The sequence below is a fragment of the Priapulus caudatus genome, unplaced genomic scaffold (genome assembly GCF_000485595.1).
Source record: "Priapulus caudatus unplaced genomic scaffold, Priapulus_caudatus-5.0.1 Scaffold490, whole genome shotgun sequence".
Lineage (NCBI taxonomy): Eukaryota > Metazoa > Priapulida > Priapulimorpha > Priapulimorphida > Priapulidae > Priapulus > Priapulus caudatus.
In genome coordinates, this window is record NW_014577551.1 from 210,306 (window position 1) to 222,238 (window position 11,933).

An 11,933-nucleotide genomic window follows, 5' to 3' on the forward strand; every position below is an offset into this window, starting at 1 on the left:
ACCGCGCTGCGTCCTTCAGCAGGCTCGGTTCCTCTAGCGTCTTAAGCTGCAACTCATGCGAGGAACTCTACCAAGAACTTAGTCGAGGTAACGTGATTGTATAAGAGTGGCGTAGGTCTTAACGGCATGATTGTACATTGATGATTTGGCGGCGAATGATTTCTTCTTGGCTCTGTATTTAGAGAAGGGGATTGAAGCGAGTGAAGAGCATTTTGAGAAATACGTGTGTGAGAGAGAGAGAGCGTCGCGAGGAGAGAAAGAGAGAGTGAGTAGGATAGAGAGAGAGAGAAGAGAGAGAGAGAGAGAGAGAGAGAGAGGGAGAGAAAAGAGAGAATAGAGAGGCGAGCGGAGACAAGAGAGTGAAGAGAAGAAAGTAGAGAGCAGAGAGAGAGAGTGAGAGAAGAGAGAGAAGTGAGAGAGAAAGAAGCGAGAGAGACGACAGAAGAGAGATGAGAGCAATTAGAGGAGGTGAGAGAGAAAGAGGAGAACTCAGAGAGCGAGAGGAGGAGAGAGAGAGAGAGAGAGAGAGAGAGAGAGTAGAAGGAGAAGAGAGAGAGAGAGGGAGAGATAGAGAGAGAATATATGAGAGAGAGCGACGCGAGAAAAATAGGAGAGAGAATAGGAGAGAGAGAGAGAGAGAGAGAGAGAGGGAGAGCGAGAGAGAGAGAGAGAGAGGAGAGAGAGAGAGAGAGGAGAGAGAGAGAGAGGGATGAGAGAAGAGAGATGAATAGAGAGAAGATAGAAGGAGAGGAGAGAGAGAGAGAGAGAGGGGATGAGAGAGAGGAGAGAGATGAGAGAGAGAGAGAGAGAGAGGAGAGAGAGAGAGAAGCAGAGATGGAGTAGAGAGAGAGCAGAGAGAGGAGAGATGAGAGAGAGAGAGAGAAGAGAGAGCAACGAACGCGTGGGGGGTTTGAGAATAGGGAAGAGAAAATAGATGAGAGGAGAGAGAGGAGAGAGGCGAAGAGAGACAGAGAGAGATAATAGAGAGAGAGAGAGAGAGATGAGAGAGGAGAGAGGAGAGAGAGCAGAGAGAGCGAGAGAGAGAGAGAGAAGAGGAGAGCAGCACCGACGAATCGCGTGCAAGAATAATAGGGGGAGAGAAGAAGAGGACGTCGAGAGGTGGGGAGGTGAGCAGAGTAGCAAAAAATTTTAAAACCAGAAGTACGACGAAAATACCAGTAGCAAGGGTGTCTGGAAGATAATCTTGTTGATGCTTCACAGTTTTGGGCAAGGCGATGTAATCACGAAATAACAGAGACCCCCCAACCCCACTGCTCTATGCCATGATGCCCGAGCGGGTGTGTCCCAACCCGCCACAGTACCACGGGAGTAACGATGATATAAGACAGGCATAAAAGGGCCATACCTAGCAGTGGTGGCTCGCTGTTCGGTGGGAACCACTCAAATAGAAAGGGCAAACGACACTGACGGTATCCTACCTGGTCGCAAACGATAGATCAATAAACACTAATCGATAACCATCAATTAGCTTAATCAATCTGTTGTTTATTAATGATTATGATGTCCTGAGTAAATGGTGTTTTGGTTACACCTGTAACACCGTAGGACGTCCTGCAATGTTCTGCAGGCCGGTTTACGCCAATCAGCTCGTTGAGATTAGCGGCTGTTCTACGTGCTTTAGTAACGAAGCTGGGATCAGTACGAAAACGGTACCCAGAAACGATTCCAGGTACGTCAGTACTTGTGCGCAGGTAATATTAGTGACACTCAAGACGAATCAACTGCATTCGAAATGCGTACGCTGCTTTCTCACGACAATCATCCCACATTCCGTTGAAGGAAGTTCTGTAGGCCATGATCGTTCCCCAGTTGGTAAAGCCAGGCAGCGACGCCAGAATCGCCCGAGATCCGCCACGGGGCCAGCTACATGATCTTCCTTCTGCGCGGATGTGTATCCGATATCGGCGGTAAACGGTGCGGCAACCAGACTACCAATCATAAATGCTTGACGCTGTCAGCGTGCGACATGAATGCGCGGGTCGCAAACTAATCGCACATGCATAGCACATGTGAAGATTAACTGTTAAGCATTATTCCCTCTAAAATCCGCAACTGCACGTGGCGGTAATCCAGCATAGCGGCGGGGCCGGCGTACGCCCCCCCGCTTTGTAGGCCCAGAAAAAAAGCAATAAAACTTAAAACACAAATACTTTGTTTGATAGGCAGTAGGCTAGCTAGTGCGGTCTTCAGGTGTAACGTCAGACTGGAACGCTCTCCTGCTCGGTTTGCTTGCCACATGAGGACTGTCCTTTACGAAATGGTAGGTGGTCAACATCTTCCATCAGAAGTAAGTCCGTCGATGTTGCTATTGGCAAACCCACTGGGGATCGCTTAAGGTCCCGGAACAGTGCGTACAACAGCATCATGACCTGCACATATCAGTCTGGCAATTAGTTATTAGGCTAATTGTCACACTGACTTCTCCTCTGCCCGTAACCAATCGGATATATCACAATATCAAATGTGTTTCTTTTTTAGTGGCTTTAATACATGTTAAAGGAACTGTATCATATGTTTAAATCTTGTGTTTGCAATTCTTACCTATGTTAATTATGTATTATTGCTAGTAACCTAACCTCAGGTGTGTGGGCTTACCTCGTCCTCCACGCTCTCCATGAAAAGTCATGAAAAATGGTGTTTTAAATCCTTAAATTGTAATATCTAGTGTCATCCAGACATCAGAATAGTGGCCCACAGATATGCCGTACTCAGATTGCAAAGAAAAATGGCCTTAAATATTTCAAATTTTTTCTGGTGGCGCGGGGGCATGCCCAGGACCCCCCTCTGCGCTGGCGTCCGTAGGCACGTGGGCCTGCCTGCGGCAGCCAAGTACATTTCGCCGGCGCCTGTTCATGCAATTCTGAAACGCCTCACTGCACATGCATGCACCTAAAGTGTCGTGCAATATTATATTAACTCTATTACACTCGAGCTTTAATCAATGAAGCACGTAATTGAAACTCTCTCTCCACACCGCACGCACGCAACAGCAGACACACAACGCACACAGCACACAACACACACACACACAACACTGCAGCCGCCACGCACGCACGCACGCACGCAACGCCGCACGAACGCACGGCACGCGACGCACACACACACATATATATAGTATGATGTAATACTATTATATATTCAGCTTTATAGTTCACCCAACCCACACCGATATTCGGCTTATAGGCCATAAAAAAGCCCTGCGCGGCGCAATATTAATATATCAAACCGTTTACAATAGTGACACTTGCGCGCCCGCGCCTTGTGCATCACATTCATGTGTAAGATGCATTTACAGTATATGCATTGCGGTGTGTACGCGAGTGTGTGTGTGTGCGCGCGCGCAGCGGTGTGAGCGTGTGTGCGCGTTGTGTGTGGTGTGTGTGTGTGTGTGTGGTGTGTGGTGTGTGTGTGTGTGTTTGTGTGGTGTGTGGTGTGTGTGTGTGTGTGCGTGTGCGTTGTGTCATGTGTGTGTGTGTGTGTGTGTGTGCGCGGTGGGTGACGTTGTGTGTTCTGATGGTACGCGTGTGGGGTGTGATGGTGTGGGTGTGCGCGCGTGTGTGCGTTGCTGCGTTGTGTACGTGTATGCGTGTTGTGCTTGCGCTTGTTGTACGTTGTGCGTGTGTGTGGTGTGCTGTGTGTGTGTGTGCGTGTTGTGTATGTATGTGTGTGTGGTGTGGTGGTGTGTGTGTGTGTGTTTGTGTGTTGTGTGTGTGTGTGTGTGTGTTGTGTTGCTGTGTGTGTCCGGTTCCATCTCTCGTGCGGTGGAATGATATACTCTGACTAGCGCCGATGCTTATTTAACAAAATTACGATCGTTGTGGTCCGGTAACGAGCGGAATAAGGTGCTGTGTCATGACGGTAACTTCGCATTCGATACTGTCGTAATCATAAACAAAACCACCTGCGTATAAAATCAACCACACTCGCTGAAAATACGCATTTAGTGGAATGAAGAGTCGACGCTGTAATATACTCGTGGACTTATCAAGTATTATAACATAGTATGAAACTCGTTATGCACTGCGAAAGGCGATTAAGTGAAATTTTTCACTGTAAATCTAACAACCTCTGATCATGTTTGTAGAAGAACGCCTCGCTGAAACTTACTTACCTCGCAGTGTGAGATCGCTGCGTTCTTCCACTGGCTGCCAGCGAACACTGAACTGCGGTGAACGTTTCTCCCGCCTACGATATATGAATCGATGCTGTGCGGTGAGAGTCAAAGACAATCTGTTCCACCGTTACTTGTCTAGTGAACGCTTGCCGTTATTCCTTACCAGCCGTATACGCGTTTCGTCGACGTATGTTTGAGCCGAATGCATGTCGCGCTCTGAACTCTCTTTCTCATGATTTAGCCACCGCTACACGGTTTAGCACCAAGGGGAACTGACGACCGGCTCAGATAAGTTATATGCTTAAGTTTGCATCTTTGTGTACTAAGAGGTCGAATTTTATATACTCGTGAACATATATAAGTGATTACAAATGCGCGACAGCTCGCTGTGATATTATAAGAGATATCTAAACTCTAGAGCCTCTTATCTAGAAATATATCTGGTGGATAGCGATCACATTTTTTTTACGTATAATAGCTGGTTTTCTACAATATTTATCACTAAGTAAAGCTGTCGGTTCTGTTCAGAGAGATTTCAGTTTGCTATAGGTTGGGAAGGATGGTCTCTGAAGCAAAGATGTGGGCAAGGTTAGTCAAGCTATGATGTCTATGTATGTAAAATATTTTATTTTAGTGTGCTGTTATAATTCATATATTATATGAACACATTCATGTTATTACATTATTTTATTGTATAATATATTTGATTTACACTATTTTATTACATATGAGCAGGAGTTAATGAAGACAAGTTTGTCTCTACATTTCTAGTTTTGTTAAATACGCAGCCCATACACACACACGCGCGCACACACGCGCGCACACACACGCGCGCACACACACACGCACACACACACGCTCGTGCACACACACACACACGCACACGCACACGCACACGCACACGCACACGCACACGCACACGCACACGCACACGCACACGCACACGCACACGCACACGCACACGCACACGCACACGCACACACACGAACGAGCACATGCACGAGGGTGCTGATCGAGAGAGATTGAGAAAGGGCACATTAGGATATTAAACCTTGGATGTAAGTCGGCGCATATTTCGCTGAAAGACACGTTGTAGGGGTAGCGTGTAGCCGTAAATTGTTGAATGGACGTATACAACCTCACTTGATAAACTATGTTAGTCTTATACAGTCCGTCGTTGTTTCTGGCGTTATACGTGATTCCCTTCTGGAAATTAACGCTAGTTTGCATGAAAACGCCCGATTCTTCACAAAGTTCTGCATCGTTTTGTAGCGATTACTATAAGGATTCTTAATCATCTTGATTTCGGGAGTTCTCAGTAACTAAACCAACAAACTTTAGTAAAAAATAGAAATATTTACCGATAGCTGAGGAAAGGTCAAAATATTATTCATGAAAGGTTCTCCTTGGAGATGTGCCATGAACATTACCATTAGATTTATCGCTTTTCATTTCTTAAATGATTAATATTCACAGTCAAATTTCAATTTGTGTTCATAGTTCACGCAAATTTATTAAAACAATTTTTACTGGTTTTAATACAATCTTTACAGGTATTTTCATTTGGTAACAACTTTTGCATTGTTCTCCAAATCATCTACACACCAGCAGTGAATAAAAACAAATTGGTTCATATTCACTCCTTCACACAGGTACATTTATCTGTATTTATTAACTGTGTATAAAACTCATGGGGCCTTAAGGATAGACTCAGGGTTATATACAGGTAACTCTGCATGGGCAATACAACATAACGGCTTATCATAGCCAATCAAATCAATCATCCACATTTCACAGAAACAGCAAAGGGTTGGAACCTAAACGTTTAGCAATAGGTTTTTCATAGTATGCACTAGTAAAGGGTCCTTGGATTAAAAAGAAGTTTTATTTCAGGAAATAAGTTGAAAAGATGGACGAAAATCTGTACTGTTGTTATGACAACAATAACGTGAATAAAGAGCCAAACCTTCTCAAATACAATCTTTACAAATAAATCCAGACACCATTTACTCGCAATAAAAAGCAAAAAGCAATTATTTTTACATCATGGTTGTCAGTTCCGAGAAATCAGGGGAATCATCAACAACTGGGCCCAATCCTATGACATGAATACACGAGTGTGCGAATGTCGAAAAATAGGGCCCAATACGTACAACGGAGATATTCACGATATTCTACATTCTACAATGATTGAACGAATGTGTTTAGAATTGGCCAAGGTATGTACAATTACTACTGTTGGTACTCACTCCGACATATCTGTGGTCGATTAACATCAACAAACTTGAAAAAAATTGTGCTGTTATAAATAACAACAAAATAACTGATCTGTTTCAATCTCCCTTTCACCGCCCACTAATTCATGCACGGTGTGATGTCATCATTTCTGTGTATACAAACGCCTGCAGCAACAGCAAGTTGGGGTGGCACGCAGTACATTCTGAGATAGTGAGCACTAATGACGTCACTAGGAGTTGCATACTTAAATGGCGAGCCGAGGATTTCACAGCCAGATAGGCATATGCGGGGATTTTGAACTGTTTGGGAGACCACAGACATAATAATCTACATATACATAGCTGCCCAGAGGCGCCATATATCAAATAAAATGGGTATTGGAATTTTGACCAAATTTCACTTACAACCCAGAGTCCATCCTTGAACCATTAAATTGTATCAATATATATTACAAATCAAAATACAATATTATTAAGAACAAGACAAGAACGTCGCATAGCATACTCGAAACCATGAAAGAAACACGGAGACGGCTATATCTACATTTTACATGCAGCACTTGTGTATTCTCAGTCAGCACTAAACGCATAGTGAGCAACCCCTATTGTATCTTTCCAACGTCCACTAGCACCTCGACAAAACCCGCTTTTTACATCACACTATAGTGACTGATCGCCGGGTTCATTTCATGACAAATGGCCTCAGAATATTAGCAATGAACCATGTGTCTGTGAACTGCAGGTGGTTCCCAGGTGACACCAGAAAATGCAACTTCTTCTGTTTGTCCATCTGTTTGAGTCCAAGCCAATCCTCGGTGTACATGGGTGTCTCTCTCAAGGGTGCGACTCTACGAGCCTGCCCGGGTGTGTAGTAACCGAACCACTGAAGACGTATAAACAATATCTTGGGATAAGATCATCAAATTACATGATAATGTAAGTAATTTTATTCCACAATATATCAATGCATTTAACCTATTAGCAACAGTATCAAAAATTTAAAATAAATGAAAAAAGAATGCAGTTAACAGGAAGAAGAAATTTTGCTGATCTTCCTAACATGGCAAGCTAAACTCTCTTAGGAGAAATACTATTATCAAACAACCTCGTTTAGCAAGTTATTAAGTGCATGCTTGGTAAATATCACTTACTTCTGTTTCCTTTGGATCAACCATTGTGTCATCTCCAAACATAACCATGACAAAATTTTCCAGCTTCATTAAGTTGGCTTTATAGGTCCGATTCTTTACCTGAAATGCAAAAGGACCTTACGCTCATATTCTAATGGTAGCCAAATGCAGATATGAAAATATTACACCCAATTGTTAGTAGTCTTTATATATAAAACTACTCTTTTTATCAGAAAAAAAACACCCATTGCTGCAGTCTGCATTTTTAATTTGCTCTGCATTTAACAGAAATTCTACATTTAAACTTTCATTACAATTCTCAAATTAAACCAATAGCAATACATGCCCATATGATATAGAATATATACAGATAATGACCGTTTTTGTCTTCTGTTTGAGATATCAAGTTATACGATATAATCAGATAATAAAGAAGTATGCCTTATTAAGGAATCAATATATATTATATAATGATTTGATCATACTGTGGTGATGATATATAAGAAAAACAACTCACATTTTCCTGATTGATGTCGGCCAAGAAAATGCTTTTGTTTCGGTACAATTCCTCGTTCAGCGGATCATGCCAATACTGTGCCTGAACAAGACTGTATAAGAAGACAAATGCGTCAGCTAGTTCTTATACACAACAAGCTGCAACATCTCATAATAATACCATGGTTTATAAACATTATCATTTATCATTATGTTTATTAGTACTGGCTTCGACGTGTGTCAAACCATCTAATCAATGCTACACAACTACTTATATAACACAATTCAAAAAGGCTTCAAAAAGCTTAGACTGCATAGTAACGCTTACTACATTACATTAGGATGTAAGTATAGATATATTTTACCAGAGAATGCACTCAATGAATGTGTAGGGTTATCAGATTTCTCAGGCTTACCCTTTTTGAACAAAGCTGAGTCCATGGTAAAGAAATGTTCATTGTCCATAAAATGAGAAAAAAAGAAAACATTATATTTGTGGTGACATATAATTTTCAAAAGACTCAATGTCTGAAACCAACAGTAAAAAGTTCATGTAGAGAGAACTTTATCACAGTAGGGAATTCAAATTTTTCCAATGATAATTGGAGACACACGATAATCAGAAATGGCTATGGCAAAGGTGTTGCTCATTTACTAGGTAATGCAGTTTCCATATGCCAGATATATTTGGATGCCAGGGAGGACTTGCAGTAGGGCTGCTATAAGAGACATGCTATGGACAAATAACCAATCAATGACCTCATAGGTTTATATAGACGATTATTCACAGCCTTTTAGCAGCTAACTTTACACTGATCTGATAGGAGAGTTCATTGATAACAGAACTGATCCGAACAGAACATCAAATAATTATTGACAGACTGAAAGCAAGTTTATTTACTCTCTCTATAATAAAGAGCTTAAACAGCAAAAAGGCTGTTTGTATACGAAATTGTTTTAGCGACTTTAGCTAGATTTAATTATGCACAGATGTACTTACTCAGTATATACACCTAGGTTTAGTAGCTTACGTACTATGTTGCACAAGGTAGAATTGTCACCAGGACATCTTGGGAACCCATAGACACCTGTAACACATGTATACACAAACTGCTGTATGTCAAACACAACGAACATAAATGTTTGTCACTGAACAATTTTATATATTATATTGCAATAAGCAATAGCACAAACATACACTCACACACGCACGTATGCAAGCACGCACGTATGCACACACACGCACATGCACACGCATACACACAATAATAAAATGAACATTAATTCAGATACTGGTTTTGTTTCATAGGTTTTTTTTACCTTGATGTTGTCCGCCAAAGGAGATCAAATTTTTCATTGGTGGGTTTGGACACCGTTGTGCTACTGCTCTTCTAAAATGTTACGACAAGATTATTAATAAAAAAGCAATTGGCAATAACAAGGTGTACATATGTCCAATATAGTTGTCAAGTCTACTGGTTTAGTATACATGTGTACATGTAGCGATTTGTAGTTCTTGTTATACAATATTATATAAAGTTATTAGGGTTTTGGGGGTGATATGGTTTGGGAAGTTGCAATAAACTGCATGGAACGGAAGTCTAAGGATTTCAGCTGATGTCTGATCTCTTTTTGCAAAAGGATATGAAAATAGGGTAAAAAACTCCACAATTACAGAAGAAAAGACCAAGTATACACATACAAGAATTGTCCACCTTGTGAGAATCCCATGGCATGGTAACCTGCCTGCAGTTTGTCGTCCATCGATATCTTCTTGCATGCAAGTTCAATCTGGAAATCACCATTAAATAACAGCACTGATATAATTACAACAACAATTAACATATAATCTACACATATGTGAAATTTTCCATTTGACCTATCTACCCACCTTGACTGACAGACAGCTCTAGTCAATTTGCATTGTGATAGGGGCATTTAAATGAAAGTGTCAATGACACTGTAGCTCACCACAAAAAAGGACACAAATAAGTGAGTGAGAAGAAGTCAGTTTTAATTGAGCAACCATCGACGTACATTATAGAAATGAAGAGTATATATGGGAGAACTCCCATTATATACTCTTGATAATTATGTGTAATTTTTTATGTGAAAATAAATGTTTGAGAAGTGAAAGTCTGAGATGTGGGCGGGTGATGGCGTTACACCTAAATGATCGCCATTTAACGTTTTTATAATATTCAGATTTAGTCACTGCCTAAAAGCGGAGCTCCCGATGTGTAACGTGTATAGGATTGAGAGGATACGCTTATTCCACGTAGCTGCTATATACCACGTGACAATGGTGTTTCCCTGACCATAACACAACTTTTGTCAAAGGTTAATTGGTTGCATGGAAGTGTTTACTTCGTATGAGTTTTTCTAGGCGGTAGCACACGGTTGCCATCTGTATATCGCAATAATAATTTATAAACCAAAATGAATCACAATTTGTGATGGTAGATGGCGCTATACCCGCTTTGATGTTTCTTAGCGATGGCGTTCGAAATAAATAGGTTATGCTGCGTTCCGACATGTTTTGTAAAACTTTACTCTAATATAGAGGTTTTAACGGCAGGGTGGAGAGGAAATACCAATTTTGCATTAAAGATATTGTCAATGAAATTTTGTAAAACGAACCAGACGAGTGTGACACCACAGACTGTTGTGTCTATATAATATGCTATATAATTGCCAAAACCTACCTAATTTGCATTTTTTTTTTAATATCAAAACCCCTAGCCCTTATTCATCCACATACCAAAAATGAGCAAAATCCGTTGAACCTGAACTGACAAATGGCAATTCCCATTTTTGCCAAAAAATTGCCGTGGCTCGAAAGTACGTCGACTGGCGTGCTCCAAAATAGGACGTTCAATATGGGAGCATAGCAGTAACAACTATACCCAATTTCAAACATGTGGGTCAAATGGTTCCTGAGTTATCGTTGACCGTAGCCAAATGTTGACGGACGGACGGACGGACGTACGACGGACGACGACCCATGGCAATAGCTCATCTTGACGATGTCAAGGTGAGCTAAAAACACTCCATGACACTGTAGGTTGCATGCTTAAAAATACCTATAAACTGGTTTAGCTTAGTCTGGCCAACCTAGCAAGGTGTGCATAAGACATACTACATAAATACAGAGTACATCGTTATAAAAGAAATAATTACATGTATAAGTACAATTTTAGTCAGTTTAAGCACGGGAGTGGCGAAGGACACTTAAGTCATCTAGTCTGCCACCCCTGATTGGTGGCATATGGTAATCTCCACTCACATGGACAGGTTAATTAACAAGTGAACACAGCTAGCATTCACCTGCTAATATCTTAACTTGGCTGCATCTCACCTGGTCATTTGTGTTCTTGAAGAAACCATTTTCCATATCCTCAACAATTCCATTCCCAATTTCTAATGAGTGAACATAGACCCCGGGAACATTTTTTTCAATAATCGACTTGATAGCTCCCATGCTAAGTGGGTTGCAACAGCTGTCACCTGCAAATTAAACGCAAAGAGGAAATATATCAAACTTCTAATGTAGCAATTGCTAAATGGTCTAGCTGTGTTACAAAAGCTAGGGTTACAAAAATTGCTAATACAATAGAAATTTTTTAACCCTGCATGATCTCAAACATTATCTATGACACTATATGCACGACATTTCTCAATGTGTAGCACACACACTGTGTAGTACTCAGTGTGGCTGAGAGGATCTATGTCCCCCAGGGTACTGCCGGAACGTACCCTGGGTACGGTCTATGGGGCGCCAAGTGTCGCATGACTGATTTCGTTACGAAATCATTGATTTCGTAACGAAATCAAGTCTACAAAGTGATTTCGTTACGAAATCAAGTCTACAAAGTGATTTCGTTACGAAATCAAGTCTACAAAGTAATTTCGTTACGAAATCAACTACTACAATCG

At 41.3% G+C, this 11,933-nt stretch overlaps 1 protein-coding gene across 1 annotated transcript; it reads right to left on the reverse strand.

The window, feature by feature from the left end:
• Nucleotides 1-5,616: 5,616 nt before the first annotated feature.
• LOC106810968 (palmitoyl-protein thioesterase 1-like) lies at nucleotides 5,617-11,499 on the reverse strand. The gene is made up of 8 exons (XM_014814469.1): nucleotides 11,356-11,499; nucleotides 9,700-9,788; nucleotides 9,318-9,388; nucleotides 8,998-9,085; nucleotides 8,414-8,428; nucleotides 8,020-8,110; nucleotides 7,524-7,622; nucleotides 5,617-7,255 (listed from the first exon to the last, which is right to left on the reverse strand). The coding sequence occupies exons 1-8, from the start codon at nucleotides 11,476-11,478 to the stop codon at nucleotides 7,055-7,057; spliced, it is 777 nt and encodes a 258-aa protein (XP_014669955.1). The 5' UTR covers nucleotides 11,479-11,499; the 3' UTR covers nucleotides 5,617-7,054.
• Nucleotides 11,500-11,933: the final 434 nt, after the last annotated feature.

Bases quoted from the DNA above. Each gene is read 5' to 3' on its own strand.
- LOC106810968 (XM_014814469.1), bottom strand. From the start codon at position 11,478: ATGGGAGCTATCAAGTCGATTATTGAAAAAAATGTTCCCGGGGTCTAT. The intron at 9,789-11,355 runs GTGAGATGCAGC...GGTGATTTCCAG, and splicing joins TCAAGAACACAAATGACCAG to ATTGAACTTGCATGCAAGAA. The intron at 7,256-7,523 runs GTAAGTGATATT...ATACGTCTTCAG, and splicing joins TTGATCCAAAGGAAACAGAA to TGGTTCGGTTACTACACACC.